This window comes from Corvus hawaiiensis, chromosome 4 (genome assembly GCF_020740725.1).
Source record: "Corvus hawaiiensis isolate bCorHaw1 chromosome 4, bCorHaw1.pri.cur, whole genome shotgun sequence".
Classification (NCBI taxonomy): domain Eukaryota; kingdom Metazoa; phylum Chordata; class Aves; order Passeriformes; family Corvidae; genus Corvus; species Corvus hawaiiensis.
In genome coordinates this window covers 33,213,464-33,240,089 of record NC_063216.1, presented here as the reverse complement: position 1 = coordinate 33,240,089, position 26,626 = coordinate 33,213,464, and the positions used below count along the sequence as shown (strand labels likewise).

General features: G+C 39.6%; 1 protein-coding gene across 6 annotated transcripts; it reads left to right on the top strand.

The window, feature by feature from the left end:
• The first annotated feature begins 1,453 nt into the window (after nt 1-1,453).
• On the top strand, nt 1,454-23,140 carry TMPO (thymopoietin). Of its 6 annotated transcripts, none has more exons than XM_048301279.1 (9): nt 1,454-1,689; nt 9,527-9,653; nt 11,284-11,439; nt 12,953-13,053; nt 17,686-17,805; nt 17,914-18,009; nt 18,550-18,660; nt 19,859-19,950; nt 21,259-23,140. In XM_048301279.1, exons 1-9 carry the CDS (start codon nt 1,618-1,620, stop codon nt 21,548-21,550), a joined length of 1,167 nt encoding a protein of 388 aa, XP_048157236.1. In that variant the 5' UTR covers nt 1,454-1,617; the 3' UTR covers nt 21,551-23,140. The 6 variants fall into 6 exon arrangements, with proteins under 6 accessions (XP_048157236.1, XP_048157234.1, XP_048157237.1 ...); XM_048301277.1 differs by having other exon boundaries at nt 1,454-1,860; XM_048301280.1 differs by lacking the exon at nt 21,259-23,140 and adding an exon at nt 19,460-19,549 and having other exon boundaries at nt 1,454-1,860; nt 19,632-19,882.
• The last annotated feature ends 3,486 nt before the right edge of the window (nt 23,141-26,626 follow it).

Below are 26,626 nucleotides of genomic sequence, written 5' to 3'. Positions count from 1 at the left end.
ACATTGATACATTACTTTTTACAGTGTACGTATGTAGTATTAATGGAGGAAGATGTTTCTACCCACTGTTCAGCCTCGTTGTCAAACAAACTGAACAGGTAAAGTATGTACACCAAGAACCAAGCACTTTCAGATATAAATTATAATGAACTTCAGATGACTGCCACCTCCTAGAGCTACTTGCACAACAAGGTAAATGCCCTAAGCTAAGCTTCTCCCTCGTCTTAATTACTTTGTTTCACCACACCAATTCTTCTTTGTTGCACCACATCAATTCTTCACTGGGAAGCATCAGGCTTCCTGTGGGTGGGTCCTTGATCCGCCTCGAAATTACCTTCCACAAAAAATAACCTTCATCTAGCTGATACTCAGGCTATAGCAAGATAAACAGGAACAACAGCCACCAGGACAGCTCCATGATGGAGCACACACAGTAGTGGAAATCCCTTTCCCCAACAGCAATTTAGAACTCTTTCTGGAACACAAAGAGTACTAGGTGCAAACACTAATAATCCTGATTCAGACCCATGACTGACGGGAAAATTAAAATATCCACATTTAAAGTCTTATCTCTGGTACTGCAAAGCAGTTCTCAAAAGCATAGGCTATAGAGTCAAATCTAAACACGAAACCCTTCCCATCATAAAATAGAAGCAGTGCGTGTTCCAGCAAGCAGCTTGTAAACACAGAAGGATTTAACCCGCTTGTTTAAAGACTGTAGGACTGCAGTCTTGAACTCAGCCGAACTTTCCCAGCAGGGACACGCGTGTGACATTTTGGAAGTCGGCTTTACAAATAAAGAAATAAAACAACTATACGCCTTTCAACCTCCGCAGAACTATAGATGCGAGTTTGGGGTTTTTTTACGCTTAAGTCAGTACACCGGCGGTAGTCACACTAACAGGTTAGCTACCGATTTCCCGGCTGGATTTCTTCTGGAGCCCGACAGCTAACGGGTTGGGCGAAGGCGCTTATCCTGGGGCAGAGAGAACTCCCGTGCCCGCCCGGCCCGCGGTGCTGAGCGCGGGAGGGAAGGAGGGACGCCCGCGGCGCGCTCCGCCAGGGCCGCAGGTGCCTGCGGGGCCGCGGGCGCGGGCAGAGGCGGCGGCAGGTGTCGCGGCAGGACAGCGGGATCACAGCAGGTAAGCGGGATCTCATGAACCGCCTCCCCGGCGCTGGCGGCAGGGAGGGGCGGTCGCGGCGGCGGGGGCACACCTGCGGCCCGAGAAGGCCCCGGGACCCGCGGGGCGCGAACAGCCCCCCGCCCTCGCCTGCGCGCGCGAGCGAACACCGCCCCACGCGGCTCTCCCGCCCGAGCCGAATTTAAACTGCGTTACTGTCCCTCGCGCAAAGCACCAACGCCGCTGCGCCCGCGCGCCCCGCCCCTTTTCCGCCCGACAGCCAATAGCGAGGCCGCTTCGTTGCCCTTCCCGCCAATCAGGGCGCGGTTTATTGCCGGCTGGGAAGAAGCGCTCGGTGCGCGCGCCCGCCCGCTGTGGAGCTGGTCCCTGGCGCGGAGCAGGCGAGTCCTCCACCTCCTGCCGCTCCCCCGCCCCTTCTCCCCGCGCTTTGTTGGTGCCTCTCCCGGGAGAGCGGCGGCGGCTGCGGCCGGCGGCGATGCCCGAGTTCCTGGCGGATCCGTCGGTGCTGACCAAGGAGAAGCTGAAGAGCGAGCTGATCGCTAACAATGTAAGCCTCCCGGGCGGCGAGCAGCGCAAGGACGTGTACGTGCAGCTCTACCTGCAGCACCTCACCGCCCGCAACCCGCCCGCCCTTGCGCAGCCCGACTTTTCCAGCGACGAGGAGCGGGAGCCCACACCTCTCGGCGCCCGGAGCCGCGGCGCTGCCGCCGCCGGGCGGGTGAGTACCGCTGCCTCCCGCCCGCGCCGCCTCGGCTTCCCGGCAGCCTCGGGCCCGCTTTCCCGCCCGAACGGGGCTGGCCGCGTCCGCCCGCCGGCCGCGGCTTGGGGAGCGGCACGCCGCGCCGGGGCCCTCGCGCGGGGTCGGGAGAGTCTCCGGCTCGGCTGAGGGCGGCACCGCGCCCGGCCAGGACGGTGCCACCGCCTCGGGCAGAGGGGCAGCGGCGCTGCCGGGCGGCCGCCCCGCGCCGGGGCACGAGCTGGGACAGCGGGTCGGTGCCCAGGGGCCGCCGGCTGCGCCTCTAGGATGTGTCCCGCCTTGTGCGCCTCCTGGAGGGGCTGGCTCGGGTGGGCAGGGGCAGCGCGACCGCGCGTGGAGAGTGCGACGGCCCCCGACTGTAAATTGGGAAACCTTTATAGTGTCTTGGCGGGCGGTCTCCTAAGTAGACTATTTGGGTGTTGGAGGAGCGAAACAAGAGAACTGCCCGAGGTTGCAGCTTGCTCAGGAAAGGACTCCCGTCCGCTGTCTCGGTGTAAATACCTCTAGATGAGAGGATGAAGCTGTGAAGGGAGCAGCTAGTTTGTTTCGCTTAATGAAGTGGGTTGCTTAGTGTAAAGAGAGTCTGCGTAATGTAGGTATCTAAGATGTGTTGTATAGCAAAGTGCCTCTGGTGCCTGTTCAGTTAGTCCACTGTGCTTGTTTTCTTAGACTTTATCACACATAAAGAAAGAGGGGGAGCTGATGCCATTTGGAATTCTTCTCTTTGGGAATATGTGATTTCCTTCTTAATTTTTCATAAGTGGACCATATATTTGCATATATTGAGAAAGTAATCTTGTAATTGATAATTCTAAGATGTCTGGTCTCAAGAAAAGACTTGGATTATGGTTGTCAGCTTCCGGAGTTGTAAAGTGTGTGGTAGTACAACTATTTAATTGTATCTTAGATACTATGTTTCAAAGGTCATTAGTAAAAAGGGTGCCATGGAGCGGAGTCCTTTGAAGGCCTTTCACCGTTTAACCTTCAAAAGCCCAAAAGAACACTTCTTGAATTAAGAAATTAAAAACTAACTTCAAGAGGAAGAGATCTCTAAAACCAAGTTATTTACCTCTTTTGGACATCTGTCTATTTCAGACGCTTAACTGGCATTTACTGAAGTAACCTTACAGTGAAACAGACGTTTCTCTGACTTAGAGTGGTCTGCTGATAGCATTCATAAAGTGCTTTTGAGTAAAACAGGATGAGCTTTAATCTGACTTGTTTCATGCTTGTCGGAGGAGAAGCGTCTCAGAAGTGCTAGTTCCTATCCCAGATCTGATTTTTCCTTTCCACAGTGCTTAAGCTTAAACAATTATGGGTGACTTTTTTGATGTTTACAGAATGGGTGGTACTCCTACACTTTCATTAATAATGTCTGGAAGGCTCTGTGCTATTTATGCTTATCTTGTATGTCAGTATCAGAGCACTGTATCATCAGAACTTCAGCAAATATTCTAGTGAGAGTTGCGCAGATTTGGGTCTGTTGTGCCCTGTGTTGTGTCATCTTCCCCCCTCAAACAACCAATCCAACCCAAAACACTCAGAAAAATCACAAACAATACCTGCCAAGCAAAACAAACTTCGATGATGTGTGCTTGTTCCTCCTTTGTGCCACTTGAGTAGGAAATTGCTTGTAGCTTGAGTAACTGTTATCCCTGTTAATGTCTTTTGGCATAAGGGTGTTTCTCTGATCGGCTCTCCTTCATAAAGCATAGCACACGTGTCTCAGAGTGATTTGCCCCAAGAACAGTTAGCAGGAAGACGAAGAGTGAGGAAAGTCTGACATCCCAGAGTACTGGGATTCTGGTGAAAAAACAAAGCAAAACATTTTGATAACATTAAGAAAGAACAGGAGGGAAAGCACTCAAATGTCTGAAAGAAATTAGAAATAAGGGGCCAAGGGGAGAAGCTGGAACTGCCAGGCTTTATGGAAAGGAGGAATAAAATAAAGGAACGGGCCTCCCCCCGTCCCTCTCTGGGCCCGCTCACCCTTCCGTTTATTAAGAGCAAATAGTTATAAGCCTCTCTGAGCCTGCCGCCAGGCTGGGTTGCAGCCCTCGTGTGTGTAGAGGAGTCCGAGGGCGGAGCAGCGCGGGCGAGGGCGCGGCCCGTGCGGCGGTGCGGGCAGGGCTGGCGGGCGGGGCCGGGCGCCAGGGGGCGCGCCGGGGCCCCGGGCACCGCCGGGGGGCGGCGGCGGCGGTCCGAGCGGCGGCACCTGCGGGCTCGCTGGCTGGCTTATGGGCCCTGAAGGGCGGCAGCCATCGCGTGTCTTAGAACGGCTGTGAGCAACAAGTGCGGAGGAGTGATCTGAATAGCCATGCTGCAGTCACTGAAAGCTAAACCAGGTCTCTTAATACTGGCGTTAGTGTTTTGGCATGGCTGCAGTCATTAGTAATTTGAACTGTCTACACTGTCATTTAAGTGTTCTTTTTTCTAAGTTCTGGGCATTTGATAATGCACTTAGAAGTTAATATTGATAAAAGCTCTGCGGAGACAAAGTCTCATAGTTTGAATTCTGTTGCAAATGATGTGTTTGGAATCCATCACTCTTCTGGTTTAGCTCTATCCAGCCCAAGAGTATATATTCCTATCGGGAGAGGAAAAGCCTTTAAAATCATGCCTGCTTGTGCCTCAGTCTGATAATATTGTCTGGAGGAGCCAGCTTCTCCAGCTCTACTAATGTTTTTGAGCAACTTTTTTTTCCCCCCTAAGCCTGTTTAGCATAGTGGTATGAGAGGACTGTGACTGGGTATGCAAGACACCGTTTTGCTGCAGGGGGAGCCATCTGCATCTGAATGCCCCTCGTCCTGGTTAGTTATGTACTGAATATCAGGACAGAGGGCTCACAGGAAAAGTAACTATGAAATGACACTTTTGCCTCTTTAGGACCATTATTTAAAGCACATACCGAAAATATTGTCTTGATGCTGTTGTCAAATGGGAACTGTTCAGAACTTAGAATGTGTAGATTACTATGACTGAGCTTATTGGTGTATTACATGTCCTGGAAGGATCACTTCTAAAATATATATTGAGTGATATTTTTCACCTTTAAAGTGACAATTTTAAAAAGATCAGTCAAATGTCTCCTTCTGTTAATGAAGGTATGATGAGAACATCTGGACCTGAAGGGCCTGTTTGAAAGGTCATAGAAGAGACCTATCAGGTAAAGATGTTTGGTTTGATGGGGGGGGGGGGGGGGGTGTTTGTTTGGTTTGTTGGGGTTTTTTGTTCTAATCAAGTAGTCAAGTAAATAAAGAGCCAGCTTCAGCTCTTCACGGTCAGAATGATGTGGTTGTGATATCTGTAGCTGAGGTAGCAACAGCTTCAACCCCTTCCCTATTGGAAAAGAGAAGGTAATAGTAAAACTGGTAGTTTATGAAGATTAAGTGTGTGGAAAGTGGAACTGCATGCTTGGAAAGGTGAGACACTGTAAAGCACTGTGCCCAGTGAAGGAAGAGACTCTATTTGGTGTTTCCTATGTGGCTGTATGTCTTAATTATGATGTGCTGTGCAAATGTGACCCAGAACACAGTTCAAAACCTCAGTGGCCTTCTAAAAGGTGCTGAGAGAAAGCTGTGGGCAGTAGGGATGAGTTGACCAAGCTAGTTCCCACTACAGTGAGAAGTCCTGCCGTGCTGTTCTGCACCATTTCCTTTACCAAGTAACATGGAAATTAGTGTCTGGGAGGAGAAGGGGGTGGAAGGGTTGAATAGTCCATAGTAGTATAATTTACGACTGTTACTGTACATAGGCTTGGAAATTCTAAGCCTGGCACTTACTAACTATGGTTAGAAGGTAGTGAATACTTTAAGTTGTGTGTATCAGTATCTTTGAGTTGCTGCTGCATAATTTCCTTTCCATTGTTTTTGTCTGTCCTGTAGCTTTTGGTAAATATTGTTTCCAGGCTTTTGAGGTTAAAAAGTTCAGTAGGACTTGATTTTTAAAAAAGGAAATTCTACTGCAGGAAATGTTTGTGTATGGTAGAATAAAAAGTACAAGTGGAATAAAGACCTATCTATTTCATTGTATAAATCTATTATTAACACTTTCTATATCCAGTTCCTTATCTTCATCTCTCCTAAGAGAAATAGTTATTTTTTACTAGAGGGAGCTCTGCAAACTGGAGAATTAAACAGCATTCTATTGGTATGATTTGGGCTTTCTTTAGCCTATCTTAACCTCAGTCAGAGAAATCATAAATGAGCCCCTACCCTCACTACTTCTAGTTTAATCCCTGTTGGGGATTAAAATCATTGTGTATCTTGATCTAGATCCTATTTAATTTGGGATTTGAAAATAGTTTTCTGCTGATGTCTCATAGTTGTTTTTATTATTTAATGGCTCTTAACATGTCTCTTATGCTCATCTTTGGAACAGTGCTAGGACTAGTACAGGTGCTCATGAAGTTTGCCTGATTAAGCTGATCTCTGGCTGTTCATTTCTATTCAGCAGGAATGCCAAAGGTGAGGTAAGGGATAGGTATCTGCCAAGTTTGAATCCTGGTTGCTTGCATTTTCTGCTCTTCTTGCTAGCAAAAGAATGTGAAAGCTTTGTGCAGTCAAGAGATGATACTTGGAGGAGATGAGCTTCTCTTATGCTCTTGTTTTTATGTGGCCCTAGCACTGAGAATGCTGTGTGGCAGCCTCATGCTTATAATTCACAGTGGTTATTTGAAGAGTTAGTTCCTGGGTAATAGGAAACTGAGACTGACAGATACCACTACCAAATTGCTGTCTCTGATGTGAACAAATCTCTCTCAAGTGAAGTGTGCAGATACTCTTCCATCTTTTGTTTTCTAGAAAATAGAAATGACTAGAAATATTTTTTTTTATGATGCTAGCTCTGGATGGGATTAGAAGATCTTCAGATAAGGATTTATCGGTTTGGGTATATATGCAAAAATATTTACATAGATTTGGGTGTATTATTGCAAAATACTTACATTATGGGCAAAGTGGTCAGCTGTACCACCTTACTTTGGCAAATCCTGGATATTTCCACAATTTCATTTTAGGCATTTCATCTCTGCACCACAGTAAGACAAATTTTGCTAGTGGTCATAGACCAGGAAAATGTGGGTGTGGTTTTTTGTGTTTGTTTTTAATTCACAGTGATAAACTTTTAAGCTAGTTTTTTGATCTGTCTCATGGTGTAGTCCAGTGGATAAGTTGTCATGATGCACAGGAAGTGTAGTGGTGCATTATACTATAATAGTAGTGGTGATTAAAGCTAGTGCTGTTGCTGAAGTTAATGCTGTCATACCACAGCCAAGGTATGAGAAATTCTTCTATCCTGCCTTTTGCTTCTAGGGACTCATCTTGTGGTCCAGTGAATGGTTAAATGGCAGCTTTCTACTTGTACAAGGGAAGTAATTTGCTCCTGCTCTAAGGAGAATAGGTGTTCAAAAGTAAAAATTGTGACCTTGCAGAACACAAAATCAACTCTGACCCAATTATTGAAGAACACAGATTACTTACAACTTTTTTCATCGCCTCCGTACCCTTTTTCTTTGCTGAAACTGACTATTCTGATGCTCTCTGTTTGTTACAGTAGTGCAGGGAAAAGTGAAATGGTATTTTGAAGGAAAAAACTACAAAGAAACCATGAGATATGTGAGTTTGTGTTAAAGTACCCTAGTACTCATTAGTTGCAATTAGATTTCTGATAGGTAAGATTTCTGTAAAGCATCCTGTAGAATGCTGAGTAGTTCTTCTGGTGTATATTGTTATAGTATCTTCTGTAGTCTCTAAGTGAACAAAGGTAGAGGTACATTAAATTAGGTTTCCAGTTTCTCTGAAGTGTCATTGGAATGTCAACTTCCTGCACCATGGTCGTTTTCTTCTGAAATATAGAATACCATCTCAGTTAATCTGCTTGGTGATGTGAGCGAGCACCAAAGCTGTTATTAGTCTAAACAGATCTCAACAAGAAAACCCAGCATTTTTTCTGTTTGGACAGTTCAGTAGTCCAGAAAAAATGCGTTTAACATGAAATTGAAGTTAATGTGATATTTACCTTGACATATGTTATGACCAACGTGTTCAAAAGTGGATAAAAGTCTTGCGCATCTGCAGGTTGATTATTTCTTGTGTACTATGTAAGGAGGCTCAATTGCTTCAAAAACTAATTAGGAATTGAATGACTGATAAAGTGAGTTGTAAATCTGTCTTTGGTCAAATCTGCCACTTTAATGACCCTATACTTTCTTCAGATTATTTGGAGTCTATTTCTTAGAATAAAGAAATACCATGATCTCTTGGAGATTGTTTCTTTTCAGCTGCTGATTTTAAGTTCATTATGCTGGAAAATATTTGCAATCCAGAAGATAGAGGAAAATCTGGAGTCAGATATATTTGAGAAATCCTCATACAGTCCCTGCTTACCTTTAAAATACCAAGATATTTGAGGCAAGACCAAGCTTGCATGCAAACAAATATTGAACTGGCATTAATAGCTAGATAGATACTGTTGACTCATGTCAATCATCTTAAAGTGTTTTGTTGCTATCTTATAAAATGCAACAAGGAAAAAGACCTGTTAATTATTACTGAGTGTTTATAGCATATTTGTATTTGGAATTTTAGTCTTTTGTTAGTACCAAACAAACCAGGTAGGCCCTCTGGACAACTGAGTTGAGAAAAATGATAAGTGTAGAAATAGTTTCTGCTTGTATCATACAACTTTGAGATACAAATATGACTTATTTCAAAGCAGTATCAAGGTCTTTCTTAGTAAAGAGCGTGCAAATCCTAAGCATGCTTTTTTCTGTTTTACCTCTTCCCTTTCACAATGCCTATTACAGTAACAGAGGCTTCCCAAGTTGGAGGAATGTTATGATCGCTCTGTTTGGATCAAGCAGAAACTGCTAATTTAGGAGTAGCATCTCAGCAGATTATTTTGATAGCCATCTGTATGTGGTGATGATACACTGCAAACTGTTCAAGTAGTGTTGCCAGAGTTGGGTTTAGAATTTATTAGAGCTACAAGTAGCAGAGGCCTAAGCAAACAAGCAGGATTTTGAAAATTTGAGAGTTTTCTGATTTTTGCCTTTCTTGCACTCACTTTGTAACATCATGTAATGTCATGCCAGAGAATGCCAGGACAAGTAGGAATAGGGATTTTGCAAACTTGGTTGAAAGTATGTAGATACTAAAGAGCTTCTTCCTTATCATTAGAGGAAGAAATGTTGACCTACCAGGTAGAAAAAATAATGCAAAGAAATGCCAATGTAACATAAATATTTGTAGTTTTGTGTAGTGATGGTGAAACAGCTAGAAGCTTACTTCTCCAGTCCCAGGAAAGCAATCCCTTCCCACTGTATACTTGAATTTCAAATTAAAACAGAAGACCAGAATAATGAGTGATTTTTTTATTTAACTCTGGAGGAGGCTTGTAATGGGTATTTCCTTCCTAAGTAGAAAACCTGTGTGTATTTGCTTAGCAGGTGTAAATGTCTGTACTGTTTCACGTAAGCTTTAGTAGTGATCATGGGGGAGAATAGAATTAATTTTTTCTGGGTTTTTATGTTTAGTACTCTTATGTCTTCCTATTCCCTTAGAAGAAAAAGATGTGTTCAGTATTAACTGGAAACACCCTGTCTCTCATTTCTCCCTCCTACTCTCAGAAAGCTACAAAGAAAACTGACAAACCCAGACCAGAGGAGAAGGATGACCTAGATATAACAGAGATGAGTAATGAAGACCTTCAAGAGCAACTTATGAAGTATGGAGTAAATCCTGGCCCAATTGTAGGTAGGTCAACTGAACTAGCAGATATTAATCTGTTTTATCTCACTAAACCTCACTTGTGAGTTCTCTAAGTTCCCCTGATACAGGTACTTTTTAATACCAGTACTGTTGCAATCCTACTTCCCACATAGGATATTTTCACTGAAATGTTTACATTGCGAAGACTTGAAGCATTGCAGGTGGGCAAGTCTGCAGCTTGCTTCTCGTGTTCTAGGCCAGCTGGAGATGTTCCAACTTCTGTTCTGAGCTGTGTAACTATTAGTTAAAGTTCGGTGCTGGGATAATTAGGTCTTCTGATACAGAGGCTTAGACCTGGGCCCACTTAAATAGGAAATACATCTTACATAATAACCTAATAGTATTGAGAGCAGAATGAGAACAGGGAACTTCCCTTTCCCTAGAGCATTTCCTACGCACTGCATTGTGCAGTAATGTTTTCCTTTGCTAATGTTTTTTTTCTAGCCTAGCATTCTGTCCTGTATGCTGGCCTATGGCAGGAGTAGTCCTGACCCCAGCCTAATCTCCTGCCTTGGGCACTCATCTGTGATGTGGGATCAAAGTGCCTCTCCTTTCAGATTGTGCAGTAGCCTAATGGCAAGGGAATTTGATTTCACAACTCTTCAGAAAAAGATGTTGACTGTATTATGCAGAGCCTTCTGTGGAATGTTCTTGAAATTCTAGGTGGATGGAAATGTCAGGGACTGAGCCTGCAGTCCTGTGTGTATTCAAAGTCTTATTTGTAATATTTTCAGTTAGCTGATTCTGCATGCCTTGCTATTCATCCTGTACCTTTTGGATAGTACTCAAATATGAAAAACTCAAGAACCTATGTAGTCCACTGGAAAGACATTCAGATTTGGTCGAATTTAAAGCCATTAATTCTTAAAGGGTATGCACTGTTTCTTGAGAGGCTGCCATTTCTTTTTAATGGTGGTTTCCTCTTATCAGAAAACTTCAAAGGTTAGAATTTTCTTTCTGCAGCTAACAGGTCAGGCACTAGCCACCTCTACAGAATTTTTTGCCAGCAAAGTCCAGATATGGAAGTATGTGCTAGACTTGATACCTTTTAAACAACTGTCCTCTTGGATCAAGCAAGCCAACCCCATGGCTAGATGGCAGCAAGCAGAAAGTTCTGTTTTTGCTGCTTGCTTGCACCACCTCTGATGCTCATTGGACTGAATTTGCCAACAAGGCAAAGGCAGGGGCATTAATTCCAGTGTAGGGGAATTAGAATAATAGTGCAATCTGCATGGAAACTATTGCAATATCAAACTCACTAATTTTTTTGTGAGGGCATAACAACTTGTATATTGCAACATATGAAACAAAACATCTAAGAAGCAGGTAAATTCCCTTTTGCTAGATTTCCTTTTTGTAACTTTCAGCCTAGGAAGAGGTCTAAATTTATCTAAGAGTTCTCTTGAACTGAAAAGTTAGAAGCCTTAGAGGCAGGGTTGTGTACCTAGAGGGGGTGTGTGTGTATATATATATAGACACTGTGGGCCATACAAACTGATTAAAAATAAAACATTATGTTCAGAAATTCCCAGAGAATATGGAACAGCCAAGTTCTATCAGTCAAGTCAGGAAAGATTGAAACTGTATCTTTAGCATGTATCCTTCCTTGTTATAGCTACTACTAGGAAACTTTATGAGAAAAAGCTTTTGAAACTGATGGAACAAGGTCCTGAGCTGAAGGCACCTGTGCCTCTCCCAGCGATTTCAACTACTGAGAACACCAGACAGAATGGGAACAATGATTCCGACCAATACAGTGATAATGAAGAAGGTAAGACTTGAGTGGAACTTGCGTGGGAACCATTCAAATTATACATCAATATTACTTGCAGTCAAAACCTGAAGAGAGTGTGGTCTTGCTGTTGGGTGAGGCTGTAAGATACTGCTGTGGGGCCCTGTGAGTCATGTACTTGATCATGCATACTAGCACAGTGATCCAGGTGCCTGTTCTGGGAAAGGAAACGTTTTGCTGCTGAACTGGTCCCTTTCATCCATTCTCCCTAGACAGGAGCCTGTAAATCCAATAGACAGGAGAACTGCATATTGGGTGTTTCAATGTTCTTCTCACTTCATACTTAAGTACCAGTCCAATTTGTCTTATGGTGCTCACAGTAGTTATTTACTATTGGATAGTGAATGAATGTTTGCTTATTAAACTTTTGTACTTTTTTGTTTATTGTCTAGGACTTATGATTCAACCCTTTTTATGCTGTGTTCCTTATGGACTTAGTTGGGGGTGGCTTGATTGGTTGGTCCTGGGTGTGTTTTTTGTGGTTTTAATACCAGGTGTGTATCAAGGAAGTGTAGTGGTGGGGGAAGCGGAATCTAAAACACACCCAGTTTACAAAAAATAAAAACAGCACAGGTTTTAAAGAATTACTTGAATGGAATGTTAGAAGATGCTTATTTAGTGTGGTTTGTTTTGGTAGTGGTTTTTTTGTTGTTGTTGTTTTTACATGAATTTCCATGGGCATAGGGCAGACAGGGTTGAAATACAACTAGTAGTTGATGTCCCTTGCGTATTTGGGCTTGTTTTTCAGTTTTTATCTCTTGCACTTTTGAGAGGGAAAGGATGTTAGAGATTGATTTATTAGGTTTTGGGACAGCCAAGAGCCCAGTCACAACTGACAGCTAACTTCTTAAAATTACATATGCTTCATATAATTACTGAACTCTTCACGCACTGGGGAAAAAACTCAAACCCAAAATTTCCCTTCTCCCCTGCCAAAAAATATTTTTTATAAATAAATCTTAAATATGTTGGTGTAATGCTATTAGAGTTTTAGAAAAGCAGTGGAAATAATACATTCTCTTATTGATGAGATGACTGCTAACCGCTTTCCTTTCTACTGCATCAAAAATGGGGTTTTATGTAAAAGGACATATTTTAAAGGAAACTAAGCTAACAACTTCAAACAACATTGACAAGCTTCAATACCTTTACTACAATCAATAGTAGAATAGTACTTCAGTTAAAGGAATTGCAATTTGATACCAGTTTCTAAATGGAACTGCTGAATTGGTCAAGGCTTATCTGAAATGTAGGATTTTTAGCACAAAATACATGGGTCAGTGTTTTAAAATAATTTTAAGGTTATTCTTCAAAAGTCTTTGTTCTTGTACATTCAATAGAGAAATAACTGTTTCACAGCTTTTTAAGGAAATGGTAACTCTTATGAGTTTTGTTGCCTCTTAAAATGAATTTTTATTAAAATACATTTGGTTTCAATTGGTACAACAACCAGTAGTATTATAGAAACTAGTTATATTAAAACTGGTTGCAGATCCGAAGACTGAGCTGAGGCTTGAGAAGAGAGAACCTCTGAAAGCCAGGACGAAGACACCAGTAGCACTCAAACAAAAAAGAGTCGTTGAACACAACCAGGTATGTTTATTTTAGTGGCATGTGGAGCAGCTACTAACTGCAGGTGATGTGCTCACTAAACACCTCACTACTTTTAACATCACATTTGACTAAGTGAGCTATGCCATTTTTTTAAAAGTTTTTAGAAAGCCTGTTCTCTTACAGCATGAAGATCTTGTGAATTAACTATAGTGGCTGTTTTTAGCCTGTCTGATAATTTTCAACGTTATGGTCTGCTAAAATCTGTTTGTCTGACTTGCCAGCTGCTGTAGCACCTCCTAGAGAAGAATAGTAGGCAATCTTAACATGTTTCGTTTAGGAAACCTGACAGATTTTTAAGTCACATGGGCTGATGGCTTTCTGTTGGATGTTTGTAATCAACTTGATTTAATAAAAGTAGTGGCTTCTTAAAAAAAAAAAACTGGAAAAAGGGGTGTGTGAGTTTTTTTGGTTTTTTTTAAGAAGTGTTTTTAAATACATATATATATCAGGTTTGGTATATATAGATACAGGTATGCTTCTATATTCTATATTCTATCTATATTCTATCTGCATTTTAAATATGTCTGTTTAGTGACTCATTTTCATGAAATATGTGCAGTAATATTTTTGGGTATATGCCTATATATAGGTGTGCGTATGTGTGTACACATGTATAATATATATATAATATTTTTTATATAATATATATAATATCTTTTTATATAATATTTTTTCTTCAGCTATGTTTGTAGCAGCACTACTAGAGTTGAAAAGCTTCTCCTCTGAAGAAAAAGAATAAATAACAAATTTAGATCTCCCTGTATGTACTACCTGTCCTTTACTTAAAAATACTAGCTCTGCTGTCTTGATGCAGGAGGGATTTTACAGAAGCACCTCTGATTTTCAAACTGCTGAATACAGGGTTTGGTAGTTGATGGCTGATCTGTCCTTGTGATGTGAGAGTGTCACTAAATAGTCTGTTCTCCAGCTTAGGACACTTAGAGTCTACAGTGTTCATCTGACCAGTAAGAAGTGGAGTTATGCTACAGTAAAGGACTTGTATAGAAGCATTCATTGACTCAGAATCTGACTTGTTAATCGCTTGGTGTATTTTAGCAGATGGCAGTGACTTTTCTCAACACTTTGTTAAATGCCTGATGCTGCTATTTAGTGAGTGTGTTAATGTATAAACATGCTTTAGCTATGGATGTCTCTTAAAGCAGGTAAATTGCTGCTATATGACCTGAAGTAATACAACACAGTTAGGAAGATCCATAACTAATTCTGCGTATTTTAAGTTGGAGTTTTAGGGTATGAGCTGAACAGATTTTACTTCAGAAAATTGAAACGCACACACACAGTTCAACACACCAAATATTCTTTAATTTGTTCAGGCAGCTTCTGCTTGTGATGGTCTTTATAATGAGCATCTGACTCTTTTATGTTCTTGTATTTTAAGAATTACTTTTTTCAAGATTGTTACTCTGCCAGAAATCCCTGACAGCTTCAGTGCAATAGAGATTTCATTCTGCTGTCAGCAAACATCATTTATAGTCTTCAGGAGCCCACTTACAGAATAAAAGAAGAGATTTAGTGAGGTATTTTTGTGGCATTTTAAGTGATGTTTGTTTACTCAATATTTTTGTCATCCAGTTTTGCTATATTAGTATCAGGTCATTACTGTTTTATCTTGCAATCTTGCATGTGCAGTATAAATGCAATATTTTGCAACTTGCATATTTTAATTACCAGGAGTTAATCAAAGGAATATCAAAAGAATTACCTTATTTCAAAATTGCCAAATTCTTCAGAAATTCCCCTTAGTTTGTTAAACCTTTAACCTTTGGACTTCTGTTTGGTTTTTGTTTTGTTGTTTTTTTTATTTTTTTTAATACAGCAAACAGACAAAACCATCTAAAAAGCCTGCAACAAACAGCCCCACCCACCCACCCCCCAGTAAAATTTTGCAGCTGCTTGAAGCCAAGAACAACTTAGTGCTTTTGGCTAGAAAGCGTGTAGTCATGTATTTTGCTGAGAAGAAAACCAGAAGGCAGAGAAGATTTTTTTTTTTTCTTTCCTCCCTTTCTTCCTTTGGAATCGGATTGTAGGTTTTCAGCTAATGTGTCAAGGAACTATGCTTATTCTGCAGAACTATTTCAACTGTTGTGTACTGTGTGGCATTGGCTCAAGGATTATGAAGAATGGGTGAGGCTGAGCTGATGGGCAGTGTGGTATGAGCAGACTTGCTAGTTGCTTCTAGGTCCTGTGCAGCACTTGTTTTAGACCAGACATACATAGCTGACAAGATTGTCTGTCATTTGGCATGGCTAGATGTAGCTGTTCTCTTGAGAGTGCAAATAGATATTTATTAAAGCAGACTGCTGCAAAAGAAATTGGGTGGGGAGGTTGTGAGCAGGTGTATGGGTCTTACCAGTGAGTTAGCAGTGGAGGGCTGGATGAACTTGAGCTCAGCTGTTTGTGTTTAATTACCTCTTCATAGTGAAAAGTTGGCAGAAAACCCTAATTTAAATACCCCCTTCTAATCCAGTAGGTGAATCTAGAGTTGGAGTTCAAAACTGAGCCTGATACCTCATAGTAAATGGCACTGGACAAAAAGAGGCAGGCTAAACAATGTAAATGTTAAGGAGCAATGTAGAACTACTCTCTCCTGAGACTTTGTACAGTGATCTTCTGCATATGCTGTGTTCCCCTACTCCTCCCTGTATTTTTTTTGACTACCTGTATAGTAACTTGGTAGGTGATAGGTGAGGTAAAGTCATAATCTATAGCTCCACTCCTCATGAGTTACTTGACAGTTAAAAGCACATGCAGAAAACTGCTTGTGTACCACAGTGGTGTTGTTTCTCTGGTTAGGTACAGGGTGCTGGTGTACCTAACACGAGTGTTACGTTTTGATAGGGTTAGAGGCCTGCTCTGTTGACAGCGAGGATAACTATAACTATAGACAACAATTTTTATTTTTTTTATTTTGTCCGTTGACTGTGTTCTACTGAAGTCTGGATGGGTTTTATGCAGTAGATTCTGGTTTTTCTTAGACTTTTCATGCAAGAAAAAAATTGAAACTTGGTACTTAAAACATATGATTGAAGTGCCTGAAGAAGAGAGGCAGTTGTAAGTGAAGTACTTCTAACTTTTCATTAGAAGATAAGTAATTCCTAGTCAAATAGTCTGGAATGGGGAGCTCTTCATTGCTAGTATGAGTGCCTTCCTGCTTTCCTGAGTGGACTGTGTTTGAGTAGAAAACACTCTGAAATTAGTATTTTTTCCTCTAAGCTTCTAAAGAACACCTCTCAAATAAAAAGTATATGGGGTTGAGGCGGGGAGCTGTGATTGTAGGGGTTGCAGGAAGAAAAGAGAATGCAGTGTCTGGTAAATATTTAGGGAGGGGTTAGAAGATGTTTCATCAAAAGTCTGTTTAAATTGTAAAGAATTTTGGAGAATTAGGCTGAGATCTACAATTCTGAACAAAAAAATCTGTATCTGTTTGGACCTGAGGTCTGTGCATTTGTTTTATAAAGTACTTCAGTGACTTTGGAATGACGTGAAGCACTTGTGCTCCCTCTGCTGGGTATGTAGTAGCTGTAATATAGAATTTATCATAGAACCATAAAGCTGCTCAGCTTCTAGTTCCACTGTACCCTCTCAATTAATAAATACATTTCAGCCTTTTCTCTTAACACATTGTTTTGGGGCTAATACTGTTCTAGTGAAGTAATTTCCACTATTGAACCTGTAACTGACAGTCGCAGTGTATAACTTTATCGAGCAATGTGTGTAACTTCCAAAAACTTCGTAATGCATCACTGTATGAGGTGTTAATGTGCAAAGATAAAAGTATTAACAAAGTAATAATATTTATTTTTAAACTTAGCCTAATAAAAAAGAAAATGTTGTTATCTAGAAGGAGCAGATCCGCATCTCCCTTTCCATTCTGGAATTAGTTTTGAGGGGGATATTTGCTTTGAGCGTGAAATGTGCAGTAAAGCATAGGGAATGATCTGCATTTGTTAACGCCTATAAAAGTTTGGTGCTTCATGCTGTTAGGCTGTGAGAGATCTGTGTCAGGCTCGATTGTTTAAACCTGCTGTTACATGAAAATTGTTAATTTCATCCCTGTATGTGGAACCTTTTAAGATCATGAAGTGTCTCCTCCTGACCCTGTGGCTGAAGATTAGTTCCTGTTGAAATGTAGGCTGTGCATAAACAGTTCCCAACTCTGCTTGAGAGAATAGAACCCCATCTGTGTAGAGAAGGTGATGCTTTCTGCTTATGCTCATAGATTGATTTTTGTGTGTGTGTGTAGACAGGAAATATAATGGTCCTGAAAGCTTCATGTCTGCTGTCCATGACTCGATGTAACTTCTCCTAGTGTTAGCTCATTCAAGGGCAGTGAGCAAATTAGCAGTTTTTACTGTTGGGCATTATCTATTCAGTTGTGTATTTGAACAACAATGTGCTCAAATGTAAGTATTATGGTCAAAGCTACTAATCTAGCTAGCTATTCATTAATGAATGTATTAGGATCCACATTTTTTTGATTGTAGACATGTTGCTTTTGGAGTATGCATGCTATTTTGGCCTTTGGTTGTGAGCATCTGATGTTTGGAGCTGGTTTTCATGTATATGATCATGTGTTTGATGCTTGAATAGACCTATTCTCAAGATGAAGTTACTGAGACTGTCTGGACAAGTGGATCTTCAAAAAGTGGACCTCTGCAGGCATTTTCTAGGGAGACTACAAGAGTGTCAAGAAGAACACCAAGAAAAAGGGTGATGAGAGGCTTTTATAATAGACAAGCTTTTTTTTTTTTTTTCTCTCACTCTTAGGGTCCCAGTGGCTCTTCTATTCAATTGTTGTCTTTTGTTTTAAACAAACAGGTGGAAGCTACAGCACAGTTGCCTATAGATGATGCTGTAATATCAGAAAATACTTCCATAAATGAAACTATATTGGCTGCAAGCAACAAGACCCTAGTAAATATGCTTAGTAAATATGTTTAATCAATTGTGGTATTCTTCTGTAACATATCTTCACTGACAGAATCATTCTGTTTTGGACAAATAGAAGACTGTTTTAAAGAAAGCAAGACTATTCAGTAGTCTTTGAAACCACATACTCAGTATCTGTTTTTGTATGTAATGTTCACTTTGAGATGGGACTAGGTTGACACCTAGGTGTCTTTTGGGGGGGGGGAGGGCTGAAAAGAATCACTTTAAAAGCTTAGTTACTTTCTTAACTTAAGTACATGCAGAATATTTGCTTTTAAGTTTGGCTTTTCTAGTGAACTAAATAGCTTTTGTTTCTAAATGGCTTAAAGGAAACTACTTGGAATGATAACCAGTGTGTTTCCTGTGCTGACCTTGGAGTATGTGTCACATAACCTTCTTGAGTTAACTTCTAACATGCATATATTCAATGCACATAAAGGTTTTGTTGTTTGGTTCTGCCACCTTGCCCCTTTTCATTTTGTATTTTGGCTGTTTCTGAGTTTGAACAATTTTGAATCTCGGCAGGTTGGCAATAGGGTGCCTGGAAATTTCAAGCATGCAGCTCCTACACTGTCAGTCAGTGAACTCTCAGACATGCCCAGAAGAACACCAAAGAAACCACTGATGGCAGCTGAAGTAAATAAATTAAAACTTAGATTGCTCTTGCTTACTCTCTGTGAACAAAATTCTCGTGTGCATGTGCTTATTTCTTACTACAGAGGGGGTGGAGGATGTTATTGCCCAGGTGACACCAGTCAAAATAAACTAGTGTTGTCACGTGACATAAGAGAATTTAAACTTATTTTTATCTTCCCCTTTCGGATTTGTGTGTGTGTGAAAATCTGCTTTTTTCTTTTTTCCTAAGACAAATATGTTTTGATATGTTATTTCTCCTTGTGCTGCTATTTTTCTGAACAGAGTGTAGATTTTTTTCTTTTAAATTCTTTGAATAGCTCAAAATAGGGTAGACTTGGGTTGTCTCCCTTTGAGCTTGTAAAACAGCCTATTCTGAAAAAACGTAATGTGCTTTAATTTAGGAAATCAAGTAGTAGGATTACTATAGACCAAATGCCTGAATTAAAAAAGCATCTGTAGATTCCTGTCAGTTATCAAGAAAGAAAATAATTCTTTTACTGTTAACCTATTCAAGCTGTCAAAAGTTATGTCTCTTGGAGAACTGTCTAAAGCACCTGCAAGTATATGTAATTGTATTAATGTGATACTGTGATGTTGTGGAATTTTACATTGCAAGATATCGTTTGTCTGTTCATGTAGCTGTAGATAAAGCTGCTATTAACACTTCATTTACAATATGACTGCAATGTAGACTTAGTTGTCAAGTAGAAGGTTGTGGGTAAACTTGATGATCTATTCCAAACTGCTGATGGTTTTTTTTAGTCAGTATTTTACTGTACTGTGGCATTGTTTATTACAGCAAGAAGAGACAGATTGCCCACATCACTGCTTTTTAAATTATGTTGGCCACAACCAGTCCTGTGACCTGCTCAACACAGCCATGATAGAGGTGATGGTTAAGTTTTTTTGATCATCTACATCATTGGCTGGCAGGCGTATAGGATTTATACAATGTATTCTTTATCTTAAAGGAAACTGAGGAGATCGCTGGATGCTTTGAGACACTAAAAGTGACTGGCTGGATGCCAATAATTAAGGTTAAACAAACTTCTAAAACTCAAGAAGTAGACTTTTTGAATGTCACTGGGTGACTCATTCATTCTTACAAATTGCACATGGTTGTGGTCTCTTGAGATAGCTATGCAGAAGCTTTTTGTTTTGCTGTCTGTTTGGCCTCTAACTGTTTTTTGTTTCCTAGGTGCCGGAGAGAACTACAGAAGAAAGAAGAGTAGAAAGGGATATTCTTAAAGAAATGTTCCCTTATGAAGTATCAACACCTACAGGAATTAGGTATTTCTAAGGTTTATGGTTTTTTTTTTTTTCTTCAGTTCTTGTAAACTTAAGCTGAGAAATACTTTTTGATTATATTGATAGATTTCTGAGGAACAGTTTTTGCACTCTGGCTCAATGACATTTGTGACAGCCACCAATTCTTCCATTCTATGTACGTAGTTTTGTTAGCAAAACAGCCCCCTCTTTATTTAAATTGGAGGAATGAGAACAAGGTAGTACTATAGTAGGAATTATTACTGGAATTTCTGGATGTGGAATTTAAATGGAAAGGGCTTTTCTGTAGTAATAATTTGCGGTATTTAAGTTTTTGGCTAGATGCACCTGCTTAGACCTGCTTTCAAATTAAGGAAAGATCTTGCAGCATATATTTGAGTTTTCTTTTGCAAAGAAGGAACTTTCACATACCCTATTTCTTTTATTAAGTGGCAGTCATGTTGATTACTCTTAGCATGAATAAGGATGGCATCTAGGAAAGGCTATTACTTGCGGGTTTGGGGTTTTTTTTTGTTTGGGTTTTGGTTTTTTCTTTTTTTTGCATCTTCATATTTAAAAATTGAAACAACCTTCTAGTTAATTAGGCAATTTTAAAAACTGCTCTGTTTAGAGGATTTGAGAAAAAGTTTCCCCATGTTAAGATGTGAAATCATCTCCTGTGTTTCCAACATGTTAATTATAGCTTCAATTTAAACTGCAGTTGCATAAAGTCTTAATTGTAAGGTGAATATACCAGTACCAGTTAGTACTACTGTAGTGTACCTGCTAACCACTCAAGTTTGCTCTCTTGTTTTGAGGTCTAGTTAAATCCATACCACTTTTTTTTTTCTTTTAAATAAAAATCATATATGTGTACTCCTTGTATATAAGAACTTGGCAGAGTATATGGGGATTTTTAAATCCTTACTGCTTTGTCTTCTGGGTCTGTGTATTGCCTTGGCCATCAGTAGCTATTTTATTGGCCAGAGATAATCTTATGTTTAGAAATCCCAGTGGGGCTGCTTAAGTGATCATTAAAAAAGCAAATAGAGGGAGATGCTTTCTACAGTTTGACTGCCAGTTATGATCCTTTTTATGTGGATAGGGTGAAGTAGCATTTGAGATTTTTTTTAAAAGACTGTTTGCTTGAACACTGAATTATTAACTTTAATGTGTCTTGAAGCTTGACAGATAATGATAAAATAGTATTTCAGGTATTGTATTCACCAGAAAAAATTCTTAGTTCTTTAATTATAGCAAAACCTCCCTATGTACTTTAGATTGCTCTTTTAAATAATGCAGTATTTCAATTTTCTTTTTTTTAATTAACAGTGCTAGCTGCCGTAGACCAATCAAAGGAGCTGCAAGCCGGCCTCTAGAGCACAGTGACTTCGTAATGGAGGAAAGTTACTCTAAGTATGCGCAAAAATACGGTACTTCGGCTGACACCAAGTCGGAGAAACCACCAATAAAAAAAGACCGCTCCGTTCCCCTGTGGATAAAAGTTCTTCTCTTTGTTGTTGTTTCAGTCTTCATGTTTTTGGTTTATCAGTCAATGGAAACTAATCAAGGAAATCCTTTCTCTAAATACATGAATATTGTCAGTCAGAGCGGTGCCAAATGAATATCTTTCTGAAAGGCACACCCAATTTGATCTCCTGTTTTTTAATTGTAGAGAACTCTTCTGCCCTCTCATCGGCTCAAGGACTTCTTACAAATAATGTGATTGGAACCTGATAAATTGGATAAATGAAGAAATATTAAATGGACATCGGTAACTTTCTGGACTTTGGACTAGTAGGAGATCACTGCCATAGGAGTAACATTTTTTAAATCTTTGAACTTTTTGTAGGCTTTATTTTTTTAATGTGGACATCCTTTAAATTCACTTTTGAGAAAATGTATATTTGTTTTTGCAAGAACTTGGAAGCTGAGAAGGGCAAAAATGTAGTAAAATGTGAAGCTGTGTTTTTAAAGCTTTTCCTTTGTACAGAAAAGAAGTTGTACTTCTGTCTCTAGATTATAGTGGAGAAGGGTTTTAACACGGGATAAAGGGAAATGCATTTCTCTATGCATTTTTTTGGTAATGATATAACTGAATTTGATCTCTTAGGATGTAGATAGAGTACAACAGCAACCTTTTCTGTAGATTACTGTAACTTTTTAGTAAATGTAACTGTAAACCTGTTTGCATTTCTGTAAAAGTCTTAGTATCATATTAGTAACTGTTTAAATGTAACTTCATTTAAATGTATCCCTTCATTTTAGTGCTTACAGTGTTGTAGGAGCTGAATACAAATCTAATTGGCAAGAGATGTCTTAGAGGAACTTATTTATTAGTAATATGTGTGGGAAATAAAAACTACATCATAATAATTTGCTACTAAAATACTTTTTTGGGTCAAGATTGTTATCTGAAGCAGTCTAAATTCCAACCTTAGCAGTGGTCTTTTTTCTTTTCTAAAAAAGTGAGGTCTTTCCAACACAGCTTTATGTGATTATCTTTAAATAGTCATGTAGAGAAGTATTCTCAAAGTGTGAAAATTCCATATGAAGTTTTATTCTTGTATGAAGAGGGCATTGCTGCATATTCTGCTACAGTTTCATCTTTTAAGGTGAGATTTACTACTTTCATGCCATTGACTATTCTTCTCAGTGGAAGCATGCTGAAACACTCTCTATTGTGTAACTTGGTTGAGCAGGCAGCTGACTTCACTACTACCAATGAAGAGTGATAAGCAACAATTTTTTTAAAGTGAATGTATACATTTTTGGTGTGCTTAAATCTGCAGCATACAGATGTTCAGTCTTATTGCTTGGTACAAAATTGCAATAAATCATACTACTTATTCTTTAAGTGCTACTTATAAAAAGCTGAGAACATTAGTTAATAGTCAATATCTTTTTACTCTAGGTACAATTATTGTGTAGACTATAGCTATGGGGAAACTTTACTTTCTGTGAACTTTGGGACAAACATGGTAATTTGTAGCAAAGCAATAGTTTTGGGGTTTTTTTCCTGTTTAATGTTTTTTTTCCTTCTAAACTGCTTTTTTGAGTAATCCAGATAGCTAAACTTGTGTCCATCCTATAGAGAATTGTAACATAAGACATTCACTTTTGGTGTCAAAAATGGAGAAAAATAAAAATGATTTTAATGTGTGTGGATTTTCCTTATCAAAATAAATGAGTTGCTGAAAGGCAGCAAAAGCAAGACAAGTGATGTATCAGTGGTGTCATTTTGTGCTGCTGCAGTCTTCCATATTGAAAAAGAAGAGTTAAAAATCTGATAATAAACTCAGTCCATGTCACTTGGTGGGAGGAATATTTATCATATTTGCATTATCAGAGTTTTGTGCTATAATCCTTTAGCCTCTCTTAGGCCTTTAATTTGGATGCGGGGAGAAGATAGTTTTCATTTGTTTTTCAATGCTTAAGGAACTTCCTTTTCACTTTAAATTATTTCTCACACCCATTTGCTGTGTGTTCTAATATAAAAGATATCTTTCTTTCCTAGTTACATGAAATATTTTCAATTGATCTCCTTCAGGGATACTGTTAGCATCATCAAAGCCACAATCAACTGCAAACTGAATTTCGTTGCAATTAAATGTCATCATTCTTTCGTTTTTGCACTGTTGTGGAGAACGCTCTCAACTTTGGTGTTACTTCACAGATGGTAAAGAGTTTTCTAGATAAGTCCTCAAAGGAACCCACCTCTAGTTCAGTTGTTGTTGGAAGGCAATGCATCTTCAAGAAGGGAATAGGCTTTTTTATATTTGAGACATTTAATGGTGTGAGGTAGCCCTGAGACTAGGATCTTTCTCCTGGCCCCAAAGATGAATTTTTTACGGTATTCAAAGAGTAACACGTGTAGTAGTGCTGTTAGCTGACTAGTTGTATGTGCTTAAAGGCTTCTAAACTGCTGTATAAGTTATGCTGAAGTATACAATTATACTGTAGTCTTTGTAGCAATGTGCTGAAGCAATGGAAACTGATAGTCCTTTTTTTTCCTCCCTTTCACATAGCTTCACTTTTGTTCCATTAGCTCATCTTGTCTTTTGACAGCTTAAACTTAAAGAACTAATGGCAAAATAGAGCAATTTTATGGACTAGTATCCAAAATCCAGTTGCAAAAATGAGTGGAGTTCTAATGTAGTAAGTTCTGTTTAAGTCCCTTTTAGAGCAATGGCTACAACAAGCCTGGGACAGGCCTTTGAAAGTTAATGGGCATGACAGTGTTATTTTGGGCTTGGTGGGTTTTGTTCTCATGCTGTGCTGTCTTGATTTCCTGTCTGAATTGGAGCCAACACAGCTTGTATTTCTCCCTTAAATTTTGTGCTAATATTTCAACATGCATCCAGTCTCAGGAGCCTGGTATCACTCAGGCTGTGGATCACTAATCAGGAATGCAAGTGAAATCCTCTAATCTTGCAGCATCTGATCCATGGTGAGAGTGTGAGAGCTTCAGTAGCATCTAAGACAAGAAATTTTCAAGAAGGATCTTAAATTAAAATTCTCTGTGTGTTTTAAGACCTTGATTTGTATTTGCATAGGAAACTGTGTGAAGGAACTCATTCTCCAAGTTTACTTGCTAACAGCATGCTCGGCACTGCCCTACAGAATGATTTCAGATTCCTCCTAGGCTTGGTCTTTGTGTTTTGTTTTGTTTCCTGTGGCACAACTTGCAAAACTCTTCATGGTATAAAAATTCCTGCTAATTACCTTCTCAGCTAGTTTTGTGGACAAGACACCTTTTAAAAATATGTTAACTAGTTTGTGGAGAATCTAAGCAGAAAAGCTGAGTACAAAAAGAATACCTTTAAATAATAGAGCTCCAAAAGAAAACTATTCAGCAGTAGAATTTGTATAATTGCAAATGAAGCTGGTAAAATTGTGTGGCATGTCTTGTGTGTGGGTATATTTGGCTTGCTTTGATATGGCTTAAGTAACATATTGGGTGGAATAGACACGGGCAGGTTGTGATGTATAATTTTAAATCTTGTATTTGCAAAGGTAGATGTTTCATCCTACCCTTTATTGTCTCTTAATATGGCTTTTATTGTGTGTTTGGCAAGTCTAGTAATCTTTGTCTAAAACTGTCCTTTGACTTGCTTTTCTTTTTCCTGAGGATGTATACCAGGCTCCTTTGCACCAGTGCAACAGCAAGTTACTACAATGGATATGTACCTGCATGTGTTCAGATAGCTCAGGGTCTCCAAGCTAGTTGAATGTGTAAAGCAGTCCTGAGGTGGCACAGACACCTGTAAGTACTAAGGATACGCCGATACAGAACAAAATCCCACAAGTTTTCTGTTCCGCCTCACTTTGAAGTTCTTTGTTAGCACGGTAGTCTGTGATTAAGACATGGTAACTACACTCTTATTTTTTTGTTCTTTAGGAAAAAAAAATTGTGATGTTTGATAGAGATAAAACATGTGATGTTCAAGGAGAAGAAAAAGTTAAAGAAATATTATTAGATGAGGACAGCCATGGCAGCAATTAATAAGAATAGAGGTTTCACTGCTTTGTGTGTTGAGAACATGTGACTGCTGTTGTTCAACCTTGGAAGCTTGGATCCCTGTGAAGGAAATGCTGCAAGTTAAGGCAGCATTTGGGCTGTACTTGGGCTGTAAAACAGCATTACTTGGGCTGTAAAACCTCATGCATTACTGACTCTAGAATCATGGTCTAGTAGTTCTGGTGTTGAAACAAGGAAAGTGTATATAAAATACACGTTTACAACCCAAGCAGATGCTGCTCTGCTAACCTGGTTATCAAAGGTGTGGATGGTTGTTTCACTATCTCATTGTATATTTTTGAAAACAAGGTCACCTGGGAAACAAGCTCATAAGAGCTTTGATTTTGCTTGCCAGCTTCACCAAAATGTTAGAACTGTGAAAAGTTATTGTAAGACAGGAACTAGCCTGCATTTTCTTGATTGTATGCAGCTTGAGGTGAAATTGGGGTGAGAAATGGAATGGGTGTGTGGTGGGTGTTACAACAGAAGGATAGATGAAATTAAGAACACTTTGGAATTGCCAAACCAAAATTTTCCTAACCTCATAAAACTTGAAGATTAAAAAGATGGATTTAATTTACAGTAGCTCTTTTTACTGTGAACTGGACAGAGGTTGATACTAGAAGGTAACATCTTTCAAGTCTTCACCCATTACTACCTGCAATGTCTCTCAGAAATCAGATTAATCTAGATGGTTTGAATTACAGGCTATTGCTATTTTATTCCCTCACATCTGGGAAAAGTTGTAGATACTTTCTTGTAAAATTATATGTATTCAACAGGAACATATATTATCCCTGTATTTTCATGGGGCTATCTTCGACTGCTTTTTAATAGTTCTTGTTAATAGTACAGCTGTTAGAAGTCGATTGCCAGTTAAAATAAAACCCAGTTTGTTCTAGAAAAGTTCCACAGACTAACTCATAAGCATCTGTATAGTTGTGCACATAAATTGCCATTAGATGTCTATCAATAGTCATCTGTTCACCCTTTATAACTGGAAGGAACAGAGGTTTTCTCTATGTTAAAAATTGGAAAAGCCTGCAAGAATTGCAATCCTTTATATGCAACTGCAAGATAAGAGCCCAAATCTCAATCATGTTTAGAGGTTACTATCTAATTGAAAATAAGTATCAGTGTTTGGCTTTTAAATAAAACAATGCTACCAACAATTGTTTA

Bases quoted from the DNA above. Each gene is read 5' to 3' on its own strand.
- TMPO (XM_048301277.1), top strand. From the start codon at position 1,618: ATGCCCGAGTTCCTGGCGGATCCGTCGGTGCTGACCAAGGAGAAGCTG. The intron at 1,861-9,526 runs GTGAGTACCGCT...TCCTACTCTCAG, and splicing joins GCGCTGCCGCCGCCGGGCGG to AAAGCTACAAAGAAAACTGA. The intron at 18,010-18,549 runs GTAAATATGCTT...GAATCTCGGCAG, and splicing joins CTGCAAGCAACAAGACCCTA to GTTGGCAATAGGGTGCCTGG.